At 39.3% G+C, this 22862-nt stretch overlaps 1 protein-coding gene across 1 annotated transcript; it reads right to left on the bottom strand.

The window, feature by feature from the left end:
• Positions 1-591: 591 nt before the first annotated feature.
• On the bottom strand, positions 592-13339 carry LOC139709639 (polyunsaturated fatty acid 5-lipoxygenase-like). Its single transcript, XM_071621600.1, has 13 exons — positions 13044-13339; positions 11717-11936; positions 11147-11191; positions 9815-9940; positions 9083-9180; positions 7397-7529; positions 5517-5612; positions 4739-4953; positions 3977-4236; positions 3091-3194; positions 2363-2536; positions 892-1055; positions 592-706 (listed from the first exon to the last, which is right to left on the bottom strand). Exons 1-13 carry the CDS (start codon positions 13337-13339, stop codon positions 592-594), a joined length of 2046 nt encoding a protein of 681 aa, XP_071477701.1.
• Positions 13340-22862: the final 9523 nt, after the last annotated feature.

Genomic DNA, 22862 nt, shown 5'->3' with positions numbered 1-22862 from the left:
GAATGAATGAATGAATAAATGAATGAATAACAAAATTCTATCATATACCGCAACTGAGATAATCCGACAATAACGGACTTCAATGTTATTTAGAAACTCTTTTACAGGGGCCTGTTTCAATCCTTCAAAATCGTTCGTAGTACGACTACGACATAATAACCCTATGTCAGCGAAAACTCAGTTGAGAACAAATTTGACAGGCGAACAAACGGACAAGTTGAAATAAAATGCGTGCATTTGATAAACTTAAAAAGTGCAATTTCCATAAATCCACCATGAATCATTTGTATAACAGAAGCTTATCGACATAAAACGCGCGCATTTGATAAACTTACGAAGCATAATTTTCAAAAGTCCACAATGAAGCACATAATCATTATTACCTATACATTTTCTCATCTAGCAGGAATAAAAGGGTGGGCGGGAAGAAAGTTGAATCACTGCAGTCCGTGAGCTCTTCCAGAAAAACACAAACAAACGAATGAAATTTTGATCATCTCGTTATTGAACTTTGCCCGGAGACGGTGTACGAACAAATGAGAGAGAGAGAGAGAGAGAGAGAGAGAGAGAGGGCAGGAAGTGACGTCACGTCTATATGGCGATGGAGTTTGGTATGTTGCAGGGATGAAGCACGTGGTATGGCACGTCCCGGTTGGCGTTCCTTCGCTCTATCTCTGCACATGCGTTCTTGAGCTCTTGTTTGAGCCTGGGAGGGGAAGAAATTAGAATGATGTTTTCACCTCGTAAATAAAACATGATGGAAGAGCTTACATGTCCTGTCAAGTATTTATGTTGGTTTTTGTTATTACCGCGGCTAGTTTCTTCGATTGTTAATCATTCTCTTTCAATCACTTGCAGTAACTAAGATGATGTTTAAGAAATTTTACTTACGTTTGGATGGCCCGTTTGCCGATCGGGTCGTACATGTACTGGACTTCATAATCTCCAAGGCACTTGGTCTCTTTGTTGCTAAGGAGACGTGACATCACAATGGCCCGGATGGTCCAGTCCTTAGGCGGCAGTGTATCTAGCACGTCGGCCTCTGTACGAGCAGCCTGGAGCAGAGAAGAAATAATCATAGGGTGCGTTTATCAACTCTTGTTCTCAGCAGAAACAGGTTTTCCAAACAGCTTTCAAGGAATTTTTACGAGTTGATAAACGCAAAGCTGTTTTGAAAGCCCTTTCGGAAAGCCTTTTCGAAAGGGTGCGTTTATCAACTCTCCTTTTCTCGGCAGAAACAGGTTTTCCAAACAGCTTTCAAGGAATTTTTACGAGTTGATAAACGCAAAGCTGTTTTGAAAGCCCTTTCGGAAAGCCTTTTCGAAAGCCGCAAATTTGTGGCTTTCCAAACAGGTTTCCTAAACAGGTTTTCAGAAACCTGTTTGTAAAAGCCTTTTGAAGTTGATAAACGCAAAGCTGTTTTGAAACGCCTTTGTAGTATTGTACTGCAGTTACGAACAATGCACGCCTTATGTGACCTCTTCTCCTCGGGTCGAATTGCGCAATGCAGCTGTGCAGTGACAGGCCAGTTATCGTGTTCGCGAAGAGATTTGATAAACGCAACTATTTTGGAAGCCGTTTCTAAAGGGCTTTGGAAAGGGCTTTGAAAAGGGTTTTGAAAGCCGTTTAAACAGGGGACAGTTGATAAACGCAGCCTTAGAAAACAAGCGGCACATTAATAGTACAGAGCTTTGGAAAGGGCTTTCGAAAGGGCTATGGAAAGGGCTTTGGAAAGGGCTTTGCAAAGGGCTTTGGAAAGCCGTTGAAACAGGGGAAAGTTGATAATCGCAGCCATAGTCAGATATGAAAGAATTCGTATAACGCGTGCTCACTTGCTGTATCCATTGTTAATGGTACAACGCAGTAAGAATGTATTTACCAAATCATGCATTGCAAATGCTGTTTAGAACACACCACACCAATTGAAGATCAGCATTTTTTCCATTCTTAGGCTATCGAAATCAAAAAGCAAACTAGAATAATTCTGTACCGCTCGTACCCATTCTGTCTATAGACTTGTATGTACACTCGATTTTGTAAATTTTACGTGGGTTTGATATATCGCATGCAAACATAATAAATTGTACACTAACAGAAAACATCAACAATACAGTAGCAAAAGGGTAAAGACCTATTCTTTAGGAAAATTTGTAACTTTACAAGACACAATCACAATAAAATGAATGTCTTAAGTAAAAGCATGAGTCGGAATGTCCTAAAAAGCTATGTCATCACTCTATAGAAAAGATAGTTCACTACATTCATAACACTCTAGGGTTTTTCTAAATTTGAGGATGTGTTATTTTCTTTTATCTTATTTTTTTAATGATCGAATCTAAATGAGTTGACCCTGAATGTGCACCTTGTCCTTCGGAGGGCTGGAGCGGAGATAGCCGGGGTAGAAGGGGAGGAGGCCATAGTTCTCGTACTGTGTGAAGGCGACCGCCGCGTGTCCGGCCGAGCATGTGTAGATGATACTGGTCAAGAGCTCGGTCAGCTGCTGACCATTCTTGAACAGGCCGTTTCCAGGGATGCCCTGTGATAGCAATTTAAACGGGAAGTTGCTGATGGTAGTCTGAAAAGATGACTCTTTTCAGGTTTGCTTTGTTTGTTATTCATTTAGGTAGTTAGTTATCTATTCATTTATTCATTTATTTATTTACTTATTTGTTTATTCATCTATTTATCTATCTATTTATCTATTTATTCATTTATTTGTTCATTTACTTTTTCATTCATTTATTTGTTCATTTATTTATTTATTTATTTATTTACTTACTTACTCACTTACTTATTTAGTGTATTCACTTATTCATTTCTTGACACTATGTAAAACGAATTGCACTGAGTGGACCAAGACATGCGATGGCGCGATCTCGAGATATTGATGTCCGCCTGTGAGAAATAGGATGTTAATCTAAAAGTGTTTGATACTCACACTTGTGTGAAAGCTGTGGCGAATTTCATATTACACACACGAGACCCTAAACACACGTTACATACATTTTTTAACAATCAGTTCTGGGGGAACCCCCCCCCCCCCCACACACACACATACACACACAAACACACACAAACCACGAACTTTACTTTGATTCCACACGTGTAGAGTTGATCTGCGGCCGTTGGCTCCCTAGCGAGCGTTCGACCCCATTCAAGTACCTCCGGGTCATCTTTGATGATCCTTGCGTTCCCTATGGAGATACGAGTGACCACAACAAAACAAGACAAACAATAAAGAACCTTCTAAATTGGAAAATTGGCTCCATTCGCACGAAACGAACAGAGTGGTGCATCGCTAGTCCATATGTTGGGGCATTTTGTGCTTTTTCCACCTAAATCAGTCACAATTCAGGAATATTGACACTCCAAACTCATTTAAACCTTTTCAAGAGTGTTCGTCTGTAATTTTGGCATTGAATTTTGTTGCAAAAGATCTTTGTGTCTCCTTAAAAAAAAGAAACACCACCCAGGTAATTTTTGAAATCTTTGATACATAGGCCTAGCTGCTCTTGGATGTATTTAGGGTCTTCAAAACCGACATAATAGCGCCTTGTATACACTGTGAGAGAAAAATGTTCCATCTCGCATATATTTCTTACATCTTCTTAAAATTTGAAATGCATTCCGCTGTTCTCTTTTTTTAATTCACAAGCACTGATGGATTACAAACAAGAATGATTGAACAATTCAAAACTTTGAATCTTGACTTTAATTAGAGTATGGTTATAGCCCACCCCAAAGGTATGTACGGGCCCTTTCACGACATGAAACGTGATATGCTGTGATTAGTATATAGGCTAGTCTACCTTCTGATTGTGTGTGCGTTAGCATTAATCTCAACGAATAAAAAAAGGAAAAAAATCTGCGTTTTCTCGTGTGAATTGTACAAAAGAAACGAAAACTAGCCTTTGAATTTACCAGTACACTGGCCATCATTTTTTGTTGAAGTATAAGGGCATTTTCGCTGACGTACCATAGTGGCCGTTCACCACAGTTCGCACACACTTCTCGATGGCCTCGTAGATCAGCATCCCGTCGTCCCGGTAGTGGTAGTTCGGAAGTACGTCCGGGTCATCCACGTCCCTGTCCTCCATGTCGTGGAGAAGGTGACCTTGTCTGGAGATGTCCCAGGTCTTCCAGGCACGGCGGATGAGCTCTATGGTTCCCTCGGTGCCCACGGTCAGTGTTTCTTGTATCCAGCCATCCTCCGCCAGCATGGGTTCATAGGCACGACTGATAGAAAGATTCAAGATCGGTATATCCTCGTCATTTATCTCTATAGGAAGTATCTGGAAACTCATTGACCCATTCACGCTGTAAAAAAAAAAAAAAAAAAAAAAAAAAACAGACAAACAAACAAACAAAAACACCAAAAAAAAAAAAAAAAAAAAAACCCGACAAATAAATAGATTAAAAAATGAAGCCACCCTGCCGCCATGTTACTACGTACACGTTGCAGAGACTTGCACGCATTTCCCAGCAGAGGCTGTATGCGAGATCACTAATGTCCGAGCTCCGTACACAAGTGCATGGCCGATGTGCCATGTAAGATGGAGGCACAATGGCTTCAAAGCGAGTGGCCAATATGAGATATCCTGATAAGTACTTCCTATAGAGATAGGTGATCTACGCTTTTTACACATTATGATATCTATAAATAATTGAACTATTTGAATATGATGACTAAGCTATGAGAATCTATGAGTGGATTAGGAAAATCTGACAATTATATTACTGATTGATGCCCAGGAGAAATCTGAAATGCGGAGCCAGCAGACGATACAAGGGATGAGAAGGTGAGAGACAACGATGCGTTGCCACGGCAACCGTCTCCACCAGAAAGTGGCACATTCCAATGTTCAGCACGGATTGATGGTAGGATGCATCGGCCAGGTTGAACCACATCTTGGCCAACATCCAGGTGTACTTGGGATCCGTCGGGAGGAATATCTGCGGCAAACAGGTTAGAGAGAGTGAAAAGACACTTGGTATAATCATACAATCTTACTCGGACAAACTGTCGACATCACATGGGATAAGTTCACAGTAAGTGCTATATAGGCTGTTCAAGACATTATCATGCACTCTAGATAAGACTATGACCAGATGCTTTTATCTCAAGGGGAGAAGCTAATTCGGCATCTACCTCTCTCAGGACCACTGCTTTAACCCTTCCCGTGCAATCGACTTTGGACAGTGTGTACAATGAAATGGGAATTTCTGTGGCAATTGGTACACTCCAAGCACATAAAGGGTTAGTACCATTGAGATGTTATACTGTAGAATTACAAGTGGCAACGATAGAGGTATGTCAAGTGCGTCTTGGAAGCAAGGTCTAATATGAAGCGAGTCCCGAATTTGCCGAAAAGTTTCAAATCTCCTATTCGCAGTCAACTGGCAGTAGACAGCGGTTGGGTCATAGATTAATTTGAGCGATCTGCTCTACCTCCTTACTCACCCCATCCCACCTCTCTCTCTCACTCTCTCTCTCTCTCTCTCTGGGATGAACTTACCGGGTTATCTTCGCTGCGCTCTTGGAACAACTGGATAGCCACCGGAAGCAGTTCCTTGTCCTTGGTGAGGAAAAACAGTGCAATGGGAGCAGGCAACTAGAAAAGGAAACAAAATGATCGCAGCATTACAAACGCAGTATATCGTCATGGAGATGTGACAAACATTAAGATCTATTCTTTTAAAACCAAAGAAGAAGAAGAAGAAGAAGATGAAAAAGAAGAAGAAGAAGAAGGATGGATCCTGACCATTGCTGACATTTTTTATAAGGGCAAACTTTGCAAATTTGAACATAAACGCAAAGGACAGAAATTAACAGCATCTCTTTCAGTATATAGTCTTTCTGAAGAGTTCGTTAGAAAATGATCATCGCAAAAAGCAGAACTCCTCTCAGTTTTCCCACTTATGGAGTAAGTGGGCAGCCCAGTTTTATTGCAAAAAGTTATTATCATTGGTAAGTGTAAATTAGTTGTATTTGTGACACTGCACCTCAAAACAAACAAAAAGTCGCCAGACATGAATTTTTTAGTTAAGACCATATTCTGAAAGAGCAGACTTTAAAGGGATAGTACAGTTTTGGTTGAGATGAGAAATAGGCTTTCGAATTTTTGCAAGATACCAAGAAAACACTTACGATATAGCACAGAGCATACCATTTTAAGAGGAATTCAAAGTTTATTTCATGAAAATCGGGTTTGGAATAACTGAAACATCCAAAAACAAAGTAAAACAAAGCGATCGTTACAAAGTGTGGGTCCCACACTTTATTAGAATCGTTCTTTTTTGGATATCTCAGCCATTTCAAAACCAATTTTTATCAAATAAACGTTGAATTCCTCATAAAATTGCATGCTCTTTCATATTTCATATGAGATTTCTCATTATCTCACCTAAACATGTTAGAAACCTGAAATTAGGTCTCAACCAGAACTGTACGATCCCTTTAAGCTTTAAAATGATGTATAACTCAAATCAAATGGACTCTCCTAACCTATCTAAATATTGGAAATAAAACACAAACTCAGGAAAAGTGTGAACTGAGAAAAGAGGCTCTGAAGTACAGGGTCTATTCAAGCGCTTAATCTCTACCAAACTGTGCTGGCTGTGCGATGAATGGGACAAAAAACAGGAAGTAAACCACCAGAGTAACAACAATGAAGAGATTATCAGATTAAACTGAAATTAAGCATGCCTCATTAACACATTCTGTCCATAACTAATGCCAACTTTCAAAACAGTAGCACTATTCTTTCAAAATTTATTAGAGTTAAGAGTGAAGAGTGTGGACAAAGTTTTTCAGAAATGAAAAAGGGATTCTAAAGACACACCTAATCACACTATTCTACCAAAAATGCTTGAGATAAACTGCTAAAAAACACACTTTCCTGCCCGTTTAATGATACCAAATTTTGGCATAATGTGAAAGAAGACCCGCTCTTTCAGAAAATATGAAAAAGTCGAGTTCGACTAGGTTGACCCATTTCACTTTTTTTTTTTTCAGTCCTCATGCAAAATCAGTGTGTGCGACTTTATGTTCGTTTTGAGGTGCACGGTCACATTTAGTTGAGTGTACAGATGATAACCGAGATACTGATGCGTAATAATAACAATGATAATGTAAATCTACAATTAAGTTGTTATTGTCATTATTAAACAGTAATTATTTTCATTAAGATTGTCATTACTACCATTACAATTTCCATTATCATCATCGTCACCATCATCATTATCATCAGCAGTAGTAATACATGTACTAATATTTGTGTTATCTCTATGATTATGGTTATCAGCATAAGTTGAAGCAGGGAGGTGGAAGTCTCTCTTTCCACCTCCCTGGTTGAAGTAACCGCTTAGTCTCCCCTAGAACCGCCACGAACCGTACCATGGCGCCCTCCCGTGTGGGCAAGTCTTTCATGATCGCGTAGTCTATGATAAACAGGCGTTTCTTGTGGATAGCTTTAGCTTTCGTCATGCCCTCTAGAAGGGGTTGTAGCATGGCGTCAGTGACAGGGAGCCTATATTGACGAAAGGACAATTTAGAAAACAATATCAAAATGAATCACATACAACCTGCATTTACATATAAGAAACGTGTGGGTTTTATAATATATTGAATCCCTTCCTGGGAGATATCATTACTCTCGATAGATTTATCGGGTGACGAAATGAGATCTCATAGTCAGTGGTAAAAATAGTTATCACCTATATGCCAGGGTGTAAACCCGATGAACTAAACTTTACGTTCACACCTTGTGGATAGCCCTGTGTGACTAGCAGAGAGCGTATCAACACTATACGAATGAATGAACGAATCTAGGTCGTGCCGAGATCAAGCACCAGCATGAAAAAAACAAACAATTGATGGAGAATTCGCGGTGATTAAAAACAAATAAGAAGACTAAAAGAAAAAAAAATAACATTCGGTAGAACATGATAAAACGAAATAAACGTATTTACAGATAGGTAAGAAATAGTGGATAAACTGAGGGCACTTAGTGCAAATGAATGATAACGCTTACATTCGACGAGGACCTGTCAACTCGGGTAGATCAGACTCGATTTCTTGAACTATAGACAATCAATTACGAAGAAGTTTCAGACTCTGCGTGATTGTGTGATTGTCGTTCGTAAGTGTTGCTGTTTAGCGAATTTTGTTTGCAATGTAGCAATAAAACAACTCGATGAATCAAAACCTTCATTTCCAACATGCATCCTATGCAGCAAGCAAGCTATTACTTTTGTTGTTGTAGTTGATGATGAGGTGACGTTCATGATAATGATGTTAATGATGATAATGTCGATGTTGGTAGTGGGGCAAACGATAATAATGATGGCGTTCGTGATAATGATGATATCGGTGATGATGTTGGCGGTGATGATAATGTTGTCGGTTATAATGATAACGATTGTAAAGGTGATGGTGATGGTGATGGTGATGGTAATGGTAATGGTGATGGTGATGGTGATGGTGATGGTGATGGTGATGGTGATGGTGATGGTGATGGTGATGGTGATGGTGACGGTGACGGTGACGGTGACGGTGACGGTGACGGTGACGGTGACGGTGACGGTGATGGTGATGGTGATGGTGATGGTGACGGTGATGGTGATGGTGATGGCGATAGCGATGGTGATGGTGATGCCCAGTGATGACGTTGTTTGAGGTGATCCATCGTGGTGATGAAGATGATGATGTTGGTGGTGATGGTGATGGTGATAGTGATAGTGATGATGATGATGGTGATGATGATGATGATGGTGTGGTGATAACAATGATGATGTTGGTGTTGTTAGTGATGCTGATAATGACAATGATAATAATGACGATGGTGGTATTGATTGATTGTATTAATGATGATGATAATGGTGATGTTGTTGGCGATGATTATGATGATGATGATGATGATGATGATGATGCATTGATGGTGAAAATGCTGCTGTTGTTGGTGATGCTGTTGCTGATGATGTTGACGATGACGGTGTTGTTTTTGTTGTTGGTGGTGATCATATATCACTGGTGATGAAAATGATGTCACATCCGGATACACAGGCGGGTTATGAATCGTACTTATCAGGGATCTTCTTGCAGAGCCTTATCATCGTTGGGTTACAGCCAGCGAGTCTCTGCATACCAAACGACGAGTCCATCTCCCAGTACTCAAGGCACTATAAAGAGAGCAATGAAATACATAAAAATGAAACAAACCGTGGTCGCTGCCGCTGTTTCCTTCAGATGTCTATGTGGGCCTAAGTATTCGATCCACCTTGAGCTTTTTTTCTTTTTTTTTTTTGTTTGATATGATTCACATTTTTATGTAGAGGTTCTTTCACTTTTTTAAGTTACAACCAATATTCTTTTTGAACAGTTGTATGAATTAGTCATCGAAAATGGAGAAAACACGAATACTTAAGTGTTTAGGTTTATTAATTTATCACAGATTCGAGAGTCTCAGCAGAAAATGATGGTGACCGACGAACTGCATACACTCGAATTCTTACTATATGTTTCTGAAAGGTATGAGGTTCTGTGTTCTGCCACTCAAATGATATATTTTCATTCTAATGCACATTTTATGCATCGACGAGGTTAATCTTCTCCGTTTTCAAAATCACTAGAATACGTTACCATGGTTACTGAGCTCTCATCTAGGTTGCTTTCTGTATCATTCACCCAAGATTGTAAGATGTACATACTTTGAAAAAGAGTCAGAGTACTTTTGTAAACCAGGCTAATAAAGAACTTTTTTCATAGACTCGTTGAGCTAACGAATTGAATTAAAAGATACAAAACTGGACTCACGGCTGGAGGCGGGAGAGTCTTGCCATATATGTCTCCCAGATCGTCGAGTGAATTCCAGAATATCGATCTCATTCGGGTTATCAGCCCTTGAAAGCTGAGATACAAGCTCCTCTTTGTCACGTCCAGCTGAAAGAAAGCCAGACCATGGACATTAACAAAACTAACCAGTTCAGTTCGGGTGACAGACTTGGGCGAAAGAGGATCAGCATAGGACAGAGCGGAGAAGGGAAGAAAGGAGTGTCGCATCCCATTGCTGTAAAATTTCTAAAGTGATACATACATATTAACGCGATTACCACGACTGACCCCAAGATATGATTTGATCTGATATCACCACGAGTACTCCACGATTTCAATCATGGGGCCAATCGTAAAAATGGGAACACAGCATAAGGATACATGTAGTTTCTTTTGCGTAGTCATGGAAAGCTAGGTTCTATGATATTAAATATCGCATAGTGTTATGTAATACTTTCTTGTCGTTCAGAATTCAATGCGTATTGTCATTTTATACACATGAGTGTTCAAGTTACCTTAAGTCGCTGTCGGCGTTTACTACAGGTAGTTTATATTCCAGCCGTTAACTGCTTCATTTTGTTTGATATTGTACTGTATAGAGATGAAGAAAACTTAAAATGTCTAAAGTTTTGTAACTTTCCAAGTCTACTCTGTGAGGATCTTCGTATTTACCCTAGAGGTTAACCCTTTGTATACTTTTGGTCCCGAATAGCACAGGAAACCCATAGCGTTGCATAGACTGTCCAAAGTCCCTGTAGCTGGCAAAATAAGGGTTCCATGACATTTGCTCCTTCGACACTGTTATTGCTATCATGAGATATCTGCACGCTAAGTCAAACATAAATTATATTCACAAATATATCCTATACCTAATCCTCATATGAAACTAAACCTAAGACCGGTTACAGCTCGTTATTCCGAAACTTTCGTTATTCCGAAGGCTCTTCATTCCGAAGATTCGCTTCTCCGAAGGTTCATTGTTCCGAGTTTCACTTTCAGATTAACGAATCTTCGGAATAACGAACCTTCGGAACAACGCCACAAATGTTCGGATTAACGAACCCTTTTTCATTTTCGGATTAACGAACATCTAGGTATAGGGAATGTGTGTGTTTCGGATTAACGACCCTTCGGAATAACGAACCTTCGGATTAGCGAACCTTCGGAATAACGCACAGCACCCCCTAAAACCCTATCACAGCCCTAACCGTAATTCTAGATCCTTGGAGAAAAAAACAGAGGAGCAGTTGCTGCAGGAGCAAATGTCGTGTCACCAAAATAAGAGACAAGAGAGTACATAATGAAAGTCTTCACCTGATTTCCATTTGATTGAAGTTCTTCGTCCGGAACGTCTCGAATCTGAAATGACAGCAAGACACCGATTGGATAATCCAAGTCACGTGATGCTACTTGAGTGACACAATCATGTAGAATCCTCTATCATTGCAAAAGCTGGTTATACGGGATGACGATCAAAGAGAATGATATTGTGCTGGAAAAAAAAAAATCTCGCCCGCAAAATACATTGTATCGACAACAGCAACAAATAATTTCGAAGCTGTGATTTTAAAATGAGTTCGTTTGCTCGGTGTAGAGTGTGCTTGTTTCCAAGTTGGGGATGCACTTTGGGCTGATCATTCGTGTTTTATGCTACGCCTTTTTGATAGTGATTATATTATGTGGGAGGAAGGGCGATAATGAGAAAAACAGAGAAAGACAAACAGACAGACAAACAAACAAACAAACAAACTGTCGGACAGACAGAAACAGTGAATGATTTTGAAAGAACATGCATGATAAGAGCATTATTTCTACGTTTATAGTTTTGCAAAGTAGAACTCGTTGCACTGAAATGGTCCCTATAGATAATGGTATAGTTTTTACCATCGGCATGAGACCACGGTAACGCCAGTCAAACTGGTACTTGTCCTGCATGCTACGCAGCTCGGCCAGGCGTTGGTCGCGCCGATCCATGTCGTCCTGGGGAAGTCGGCAATCCCACTCGACCAGTTGCAGTCGCGGCCACTCCTTCACCCATCGATTGACCGGAAACACGTATGTCGTGTTGGTCGAGTGACGCTCGACTTCGATGAGGTCCACGAACCTGATTGCGAGCACGAGAAAAGAATGAAGCATTGAAGTAGACCTTCATACTTGGGCACAGTTTTCACACATTACAGGCCTGTAACAACTCTCTTTGATCGTGGAATCACGAGGACAAATTAAACCATAAATCTAGAATGGCGTACATTTGGGCTTGTGTGGTTTTTTTTTTGTTTCTTCTGTCATGAGGGGATAAGAAGGATTCGAGATACAGATTGATACTCTTTTTTTTTCTCAAATAAATCGAATGCAAGTTAACACTAAAACGTTAATCATCTATCATACAAACGCAAAGGAAGATTCGCAAATGATTGGCAAATTATGCAACTGATTGACAATAATTGTCTGTAATGTACAAACAAAATACTGTCAATCATTGATGTACCCTTTGTGTGTTTTGTTGTTTAATTTTGCTCGCCTACCAAAAAAACCGACACTCTTACAGACACATACAAACCGTATACCCTATGTTATGTTTTGTAGACTGGCAATTTACATGCCTTTTCACCTTGCAAAACATTTGTGATAAAGCTCTTGAGCTCCAACGATCTGTAATAATCAACTATCATTATGTTAAATTCACACGATAAAATAAAGAGGATTTAAAATATTGACTACCCCTTTTATTCGATAGTGTAAACATGGCGTATGATACAGCATATCGTAGTAATGTTGTAGTCAGACATCCAAAACGAACAAACTTTCAGGACTAATAGATCCTTTGTTGTATTTTGATTTTTAAGTTATTTTTATTTTATCCAGCAAAGTTAAGCGTACGGAAAACTCGAACGGTTTGTTCCTTTATTTCACTGCTATGTTAGGTATATCTCCGACTCCTCGTTCACCATCTCCAAGTTTGCATAAAAGTATGTTCTTGTTACACAATTAACATTACAAATCTGTCGCCATTAATTCGTACTATTTGCTCATTTTTGTGTGCGTATGCGTTTGAGTTAGTGAAATATTTTTCTGATGGAAGTAATGTATCTTCATAAAATACATGGTGTGTGTGCAGGGATGCCTCCGGTGGAGGATTAAAGCATATTATACTAACCAATTGAATAGGTATATTGTATGAAATAATCAAACATAACTGGACCGAGCGTACCAGGAGTTGAAGAGGGACGAATTGTCACGCCACACTTCCAGCTTCATGACGGGTCCGCTATCCACGAGTTCCTTGGGGTTGAACGTGTTGAACTGGCCCCGCTCAAAATTGTCCTGCCAGAACGCCCCGGAGAGCTGCACGTTCTTCGTCCGCGTCTCCTGGGCCCCATGCAGCGCGATGAAGATATTGGCGTCCGTGCCTGCTCCCCGGCAGTCGCCGGTCTTGACGCGAATCGTGAAGGGGGTCTTCTCCTCCCCTTCAATATCCTCCCGGAGCTTGCTTAGGAACTCACCCATGGTTCCCCAAAGCAGACCCACCTTCCCCTTTTTATTCAAGCTGTGCAAACAGAAGCTTTTAGTCGATTGCAGACGGCGTGTGGTCTTTCAATTCGCAATCAATCCAGATGGACTAGATGGCAGTTGGCGCCACGAACCTATCGCGGATGTATGGCGGTGAGGACTAATCAGTCAGAGCAAAGACGATCGCAAGGCTAAAATTACGATCCAGACGACACGATTGGCATGATTTGTGAAGAGTATAAAGAACAGCTACCATCATTGCGACCCGTAAAAGGATGCGAAGTTGAAATGAATGCTCACAAATCGAGCCCCGCCCTCCTCCCCCCCCCCCAAACACACACACCTAATAGTAAGCATTATCTTTATCATCTAAACGTCTTACGTCGGATCAAACTGGACCAGATAAGTGATAAAATCCTGGTTACCCACAACTCGGCTGTCAACCGAAGATAGATGGGATGGTCAAATTTGACACTTGCGCGACTCCTCGAAAACACAGCATCTTTTCTTTTTATTCTATTTTTTTTTCGGTGCGGGTTGTCCAAATGATTGATTGGCACATGGATAAAAAGATCTTGTAGAAAGGCTTTGGTCTAATAATGGCTGTGTATAGATGCTACATTTACTAGCAGCATACGTTATGATTTTCATTTCAGGGTACGATCATTGTATTGGAGGTTAGGTAAGGGAGATACTTTGATACGTCAATGAAAGATGGAAGAATGATAATAATAGTGGAGATATGCATAATAGATAGACGGATACACTGATGGATACAAATATAAAGAGTTATATAAAAAAGTACAAACAAAACCGATGGATAAATAGAATTGACTACTGGATAGGCATAAAGGTCAGACTTATGGAAAACGATTTCATAAGCAGGTGCTAAGTACAATGTAAATAGAAAGAATAAAAGTAAGGAATAACTAAATGAATGAATGAATAAATAAATAAATAAATGAATGAATGGATGAATGGATGAATGAATGAATGAAAGTATTTGCCAATTTGAAAAATGAAAATCATGTATAGACATAGGGAAAAACAAGAAAATAATAGTATAAAGTATACAAAACAATTTCAGCATAACGCACAAACATGTAAAAATGTACATACAACTAGTAAACCAGTAATGAACAATCTAACACAACTGCTAAGCAATGACAGCACCCTTCAAATTATTTTTGTAAGAAAAAACACATAAACACACAGATTGATTAACCCTCAAACACAATGCATTTGAATGACAAGATTAAAGTTTAACTACGTAATACGTAAAACTGCTTAGCTTAAAAAGCACGTTTATTACACACCTGACGCAAAATATCATTACTTCCATATACACAGAAATTGGTCAGATCCTGTCTAAATACTTTCAAAAATAAATTGTTGTCATTATAGTCTTAAGGTGTATTGTATCGCGATGAACTTTATCTAATGTCACTGGGTAGGGAATTCCAAATACTTGGACCTGTATATGACGGTGAATGTTGTTCAGTATATGATCTTTGTTCCTTTTTTTTTACGTAGTTTGATACTCATGTTTAAAGAATGTGCAGTAATCGTCATAAGTAATGGGTCTTGTATCAAATAAAAAGCAAACGTAGCAATGAGCAATTATTGGTAGCAGACCTCTTAAAATCGATGTACACTTTTCAAGTCAGAAAATGAACATACATGGAAAGATGACTGGGAAATACAAACAAACCATTTGACTAAAAGGCATCAGCCATCTCACTCCACACGAGAAAGAAAAATCATCATAAAATGACGTTTTACCCTGATGTAAACACGGGTACGTCACACACGATTGCACACACACACACACACACACACACACACACACACACTGACCTCGCCTGGTGCACTCGGCGGTTTTCAGACCCTGACATAATATGGGGCTGTATGACCGGCAGTTGAGCCCCAGTCGATATTTGATATTCCATGGAAAATATACAAGAAAATGACCTCGGATTGATGTCAATTGTGATTGATGGAGACACTCGAACATCTGATCGATTTATGAGTGTATCTTCTTATCACAAGGCTATCCAGCCATCTTCTCAGATGGAAATAAACAAACAAACAAACAAAACACATCTGCGAAGGTTTTGTGACAGATGAACACGTATAGGTGATTGTATCAGTTTATTTCTTAGTCACGTGATTACACAGATGACAAACAGAATGCGCACAACCAAATAATACATGCAAGTGAATAAAATAAATACATAATGCCTTGGATGTCGTCTGTATTGGAGAAAGCCACACCTAGCTATTCAGTTTGTTGAAGATATTCTACCTGTCACATCTGTAGAACAAAATTTATCATGAATGACTAATTACTTTTGCAGATATTCTGTACGTCCAATGTGTATCATAACTTAATAATCACGACGAAAATTGTCTATGTTTATTATTCAAAATTCGGCCTCAGAAGTGTTTCACATTTACGCTGTCCATCGGAGCAAATGACAGTATTTTGAAAGCGCCACCTATTGTCTTCACTATCAAATGAGAGTACTGTGTGGTATAGTGGAAGAGACTATTCTTGACTTTGAAACACAGGTTCCTCGTTTGAGTTCCTCTACGTTCTTACGCCCTTTGACGCATTTTTTCCCAAAATCAATGACGTCCCTTTTGCTCAAGGTGTTTATCAATTAGGTACTTAAGAATGCTGTCGGTGGTTAAATAATAGCCTACTTGCAGAGTCCTCTGGAAGAGCGGTGCTATAATAGGCCATGGGGTGAAGCTGAAAAAGAGGCTTAGAAAATGGGTTTCGTTCCAGCAACACTGGCACTACTTTCTGAATGCGGAAATGTGATGTTTGGTACATCCTAAATATACTGTAAAAAGTTCTCCTCGAAATATCCTGCAGTTTTTGCGAAAATCCATATTTTATAAACTGCGACCAGCAGCCCAATACACATATCGTAATGGGGTTGCGGATTGTAGCATCTAGGATCATGACAGGGAAGTATCGCGGACAAATGTCAACCTTGAATCGAACAAAAATTCTTCAATTTGAAGACTTACAAGTAAGGTTGAAGTATTGACAACAGGGTTCGTGCAAGGTTTGGTTCTACATATAGTCATTTTCTGTTCGATTTGATGACTTAATATGACTAGGTCGAGAGGAATCTGGGAGAGCTACGCTGAATTGACGGTCAGCGCAGGCGCACACATCACTGCGCACAAATTTCGTATCCATTGACTGGATATTAGATGTCTGTGTGTGCATGCGCTGGCCGTCAATTCAGTGTAGCTCTCCCAGTTTCCTCTCGACCGAGTCACATTTTAGTCATCAATTTGAACAGAAAGGAACTATTTGCAGAAGCAAACCTTGCACGAACTCTGTTATCAATACTTCAAATTTATTAATAAGTCTTCAAATTGAAGATTTTTTCCCGATTTTAAGTTGATATTTGTCCGCGATAAAATATCCGTCATGATCCTGTATGCTACAGTTCACAGCCCCATGACGCTATGCGTATGGGGCTGCTGGCCGCAGTTATGCGTATGGGGCTGCTAGCCGCAGTTATGCGTATGGGGCTGCTAGCCGCAGTATAGTTCCCATAGTGTTTCTAAGCTGAAATGCATATACACATTTGTAAAGCACTGCTTTTAGCCATATACCTAGAAAAAAAAGTGAAGTTTTGGTTTAATAGTTGCATTATATCTCATGTTTCAGCTTTTCCTGATGCTGGCTATGCAAAGGAGGACAAGAGCAAAGTGGTTCAACACCATATGAGAGAGAGCACTGACTGACCGTCAGCTGGTCAAGGCAAATGCCTTATATTCTGTTCAAAGACATGTTATTAATCAAATGACTAATCATTCAAGGCAAAAAAAAAAGAAAAAAAATCAGTGTGTTTGTTTGTGTGTGTGTCCGCGTGCATGTGGGAGAATCTTATTGTACACACACACACACACACACACACCCTCACATGCACACACACATACGCACACACATAGTTATGAAGATTCAATATACCCAAGTGTATTAAAATATTATTCTACATGCCTTGGCCATTTATCACATCAGCATCATAAAAAAGATTATCATAAACATGAACACACACAATGACATAATACATGTACTGATCAGTGCATTACACATACACAGGTGCATAAAAACGCTGACATATTATATACACTCACACGCACACATACAAACTCATTTACACACATGAGACATTACTATTAAACAGATCATATTGTTTATCAGTAAACATGTTTTTCTTTTCTTCTTCTTCTTCTTCTTCTTAAGAAGCTTTAATATGCTTAGATCACATAGCAATCACGTTGTTCATGAAATATTATACATTACTTTAGCACTAGAAAATTTAATCTTCATAAAATTTCCTGAAGTTTTCATTGCTATCATTAGGTTACAACATGGTGGGACACTACCTCCTTTCATGTCAGATAGCTCAAAATGATAATCAGTCAAATTTTCTAGTTTTAATAAATTTCCTGGAACATTCCATGGTCCAAATATCCTTGAAAGGGTGTAAAAGTTTTGAAAAATGCCAATATATAAAATAAAGGCAAAATTATAGTTTACCCATTCATGAGTGAAAACTGTTGGATTCTGCATTGGAGGCAATGTGTACCTGAAAATCTTGGAGAGAATAAAACAGGTTTGGCATTAAAAATTATGATAACATTGCAATTAACATCCAATATCAGAGGATCTGTGCAAACCTGACTCAACTTATGCACAATTTTCATTTGGCTGGTGTGTATTAGTTTTAGCAAACTGATTTTGTACTCACACCTACATTGTACTGACCTTTCTACATGAACATTCTGTTTCAGTATTAATAATAGTTACATATTTTTTTCCCCAGAGTGGGAGAAACAAATTTTAATCGTAGTCATTCAGTTTTATGAAAAAAAACACACTTAGGAAAACATCTTTGTTCTTAGAATAATTCAACCCTAATCAAATCATAATAGTGGGCAGAAATGTTTGCTAAAGGGCGAACAATCACATACTGAGGCAAGGAGTCAAAACATGTTGCATAAACATTGGCATTCAAAATACAGGAAGCAATCTGTATTACAAAGACATTTTATCATGCACAACTTTGGTAAGATGTCAATTCTTGAATATCAATCACATTGACCAAAGCATTGGTGCATATACAGTACATTCTGTTGTTTCTGAACTTTGCACTGAAGTTCTTTGTGTATGTGTGTGAATGTTTCAGTGGTGCATAGGCCTATATATTGCTCCATTTTATCAAGGACAACTATAACATGACAATGTTTTCATGCTTCAATATCAATCATATTAACCTATTTCCCTTGGCAAGTAATGAGCAGGTTGACTCTGTTGCAAATGATGCATTTCACAGTCAATACAGCAGAACCTGAAGAGCTTCCAGAAGAAAATCTTGATCTTGATGTGAGCGTCTTAGGGGAGGAAACAGATGCTCCTGCTGACGGACCAGGCTCCTCCTTCAGCTTTCGTTTCCTAGCGAGATTCAGGCGTTTGCTATCTATAATCCTCTTGTAGCATGTTTCATGGAATCCTATTTAATACAATGGAGAAATGAACAGCAATGATTAGCCGTTGGATTTTGTTAGGGGGAAAAAAGGCTAAATGCTAGAGGGAGGGGTTGAACATTACACTCAATATATCATTAAATGTACGGTAGACTATTGACTGCCAATATTTGAATCTTGTAATTACCAATACACAGGCCCTAGTACTATGCCAGGTAATCATTAACACCTCATGATCATTGTCATCAACTACTTCAACTTGTACTTGCAGTGCAATTACTGATTTTAAATTACATCTACAGCTTTCAGCACCTGATCACATGCAATATCAATTATCATAATTATGAATACAACTGCCTTATCATCATTAATACTAGTAATCCTTGGCCTTTCACTATCACCACCACCCACTGCTTTATAGTTTGGCACAACATAATGGTAATCATATGTTTTAGGGAGTTTAATTGTTGCAATTATGTTATTGTCATTGTTGGTCTTTTAGATCTATTTATATCAAATATTAAGTTAATTTAATGAGATGCTAAATCACAATGTGTGTTTTGAGGGAGGATTCGCCAATTTCGGGGTGAGAGAAACAGGCTGGATTTTTAATATTAATACTCCATGGCCATGATTATGAAAATATAAATTTACATGCAGTTTAGACCTTTTTCAATCCAGTCCTGTGTGTCAAGACTTTTATAAAACAATATCACCGATCAGCTACATCAACCTAACCTGGGCTGTAACTGTTACATAGAACAACATGTAAAATTACATCTAGGCGACATTATAACGGCGCTATGCCATGCCAAGGTGAAATTCAAGATAATTTATCTAAGTAACAGACACGCTAACGGCTAAGCTACTGCATTAGCGCCCATTATAACATGAAGATTTACACAAGCAACGTTCATAACATAGCTATTAAACGTTGTACAATTGTACTTGTAGTCATCATGGTCATTAACATTATGAGTGAGACTGCACTGCAGTGTCGACTGCTACGACTCGACTGTACGCACGTAAACTAACCTGTAAATTATGCAGCTGTCATTTGTATGACGCACCTCTTGACCCCCGGGAAATGTGCGTCATGGTCGCGTCAAGTACCACCAATTTGATGACGCGTGGTACCGTCACGGGAGCAAAATGTCCGTCACAATACTGACCCATTATGTGCGTCATAGTCGGTCATTTAACCAGAGTGTGTCAACAGGTTCGTTAATAGGACCGTCATGTAATTTTGCGAGGCTTCTTACATGGTACAATGTATCCCTCCGTAACAGAATAAAACAAACGCGCGATCGCGAGCTGGCCGAATTCACCGGCTCCTGAAAACGCGAAAATGACACAATTTTCATTCAGTTTTATTATAACATACTGATACTCACTTCATTCTCGTATGTCTTCTTTTTCTATCAGATGTCAGACTAAAGGTCTTTTCAGAAAGTTTGAGCACAAATTTGCTCCAAAACCACACTACCAAACACGATTTGTGATTAAAATCATCACATACAGCCCGCGGCATCGCGAAGCTCGCTATCCTTCAATCGCATTCACTGTAGTGTAGCATCGACCGTCGACCGTGGAATCTGCAGCAAAACCACGTGCGTGATGTGACCGTGTGGTACACGTATGCAGGTACAGGCGTACATACAGAAGACGAGGCATGACCGAGGCCAGGCCGCAAAACACATACAAACGATTATGGAACTACTGAGAGTCTATTAAAACCTATATTAACTTAAAATAGTAAATTCTATTTTAACACTAGCCATATAAACCATGTACCTAACTTGGAGTTTGATAAGGTTCGTGTTTAAATAGGCAGGGGCTTCAATCAAGCTGTTTTCGAATCGGGGAAGGGGAGGCGGGAGGATTAATACGGAAAAAATTACTGTGGCCAGGCCGTAGTTTCGCGAAACTAGATAGTTCGAGGACATGCCATAGTAACGTGTATATCAAAACACGCGTTTCTATGGGATGTCCCACTGATCTCCCCTCTCAGTGGGATGTCCATGAACTAGGGAACGGTTTTGAGAAATTCGAAGTCATTCAAAGTTGAAGTGTTTTTTTCCTACGCATTTTTATTTATTTATTTTTTGTTGTTGTTGTTCATATCTCAAAAATTCGATTTCTCAATTTTTTTCAACTGGTATTTGGGAGTCTTGTAATATATTAAAAATGTTGATAGAAATTTCTGAATATATTCAGAAAGTACGCCTATAGGCGCCTACTGTTTGGATAAACGGTAAACATGCAGTCTACGTTCGATACGAAGAAATCATTACGTCTTTCACGAGGAAAAACATACAAAACAAACAAAAAACACCTACGAACGAATGTTGATAGCCAAAACTTTGATAAGTAATAAGCAGTTATGATGAGCGTGAACTGAAAGTAATTGTCATGATTTTGCTGTCTAACCAGGTCACTGACTGCATCTCATTGAACCTACTCGTAGTGAATTTCTCTGGGCATACGAGACCTTTTAAGTATTTCTGTGATTGCTTTTTAATTGACTGATTAATCGATTTTTTTTATTGTTCAGGGAACATAGATATTCGATCAAGTACACTATATTCGACTGTTTGATGTTTCCTACTACGCGCCAAAAGAAAGGCTATAGAATCACGATATCTTTGCAATTGATTCCTTTAATTCAACTAATGAGCTGGTTCTTCGATCGATATTTCCAGGATATTTACAATCTGTTTATTCCAGTGCGCGCATTCTTTCGTCTGGCACGCACCTGGGTCTGGCACCTGCTTTTGTGGAAATTTCCACAAGGGGAGAGGGGTGGGGTGTCAAGTTTCTTCGAGCCGAAGAGACTGCATGTAAAACAATCTCTTCGCTCTAATTTATTGTCATTCGTGCTTTCTCCTTATTCTTTGCTGATATTGAACATTTAGATTTAACTTAACGAAGGTTGGTAGCACGTGGTTCTATTTTGTTGTGAGGTGTATGTAATTTCTTTTTTTATCATTCTTGGGAAGGAAAAGAAGAGTAAGGGGGAAAGAAGAATAAGAGGGAAAGTGAAATGAAACGAACGGCACGTACGCTCAGCATTCAGAGTAAGCCGTCTTTTTACACCAGCATAGTTATCATCATCACCATCAGACATCACTCACACCATTTTAGCTTTTTCCTATCAACATTAAGAAACACGCATAGTCCCTCGAGGTAAACACCTAGGAAAATGATAACAAATACAAAGTATCAACACCTCCCAACAACACAAATATTTAGAAAAGACAACACACAGCACACCAAAGCGGCTGGTATCAAACTTCGTCGCTTCGATTCGAAAAAGTATTGCAAAGCGGAGAAATCGCCGTTACGAAAATAGCAGTGCGAGACACTTGAAAAAATTACGTCAAATACTTCAAAGTATAAAGGGAACGGATAAAGTGATATAAAATGGAAGAAATCGTACCAAACGAGGTGTGAGGAACGACAGTGGAGAACGGTAAGTTTAGTAGTAGGCTAAATAAGCCCTAACTACACGCAGCCGCTGTCGCTTGTGCTTTGCACAGCGGTCTGGTCAGGCTAGCTTAGGCCCTAGAAAAGTTTACAGCACCGAAAGCTACGCAAAAATAAATACACATTGGAAACTCGGTATTGCGACGAGATCCTTAGGAGCAAGTCAATAAACGATACAAAACAAAGGAAATCAATTCATTTTGACCGGAAAATAGTTTGTTATAAGTATTCTGTTATATGAGATCTCCTTTGATAGGCCTAGAAATACATCGAGTTTCCACGATACTCGGGGAAAGAAAGTTCGAACGCTTTTCACCTGCACATACTGCAGTGCACATCAATACACGAACAGACACTCACCTCTTCCTTGCAGAAAAATGATGCAATAACGTTACAAAAAGCACACACAACACTCTAAAAATCATTTCGTACTTGGGAGGCAAGGGACAAGCGGATGAAGAAGAATAGAAAAAGAGACAAAGAAGCAGACATTGCACAACGGAACGCTTCTACCCCG

This window comes from Diadema antillarum, unplaced genomic scaffold (assembly GCF_040938485.1).
Source record: "Diadema antillarum isolate AM-2024a unplaced genomic scaffold, OU_Dant_1.0 seq00001455_RagTag, whole genome shotgun sequence".
NCBI classification, from domain to species: Eukaryota; Metazoa; Echinodermata; class Echinoidea; order Diadematoida; family Diadematidae; genus Diadema; species Diadema antillarum.
Note: the sequence above shows the minus strand (reverse complement) of the source record. Positions and strands in the feature narration are given on the sequence as shown.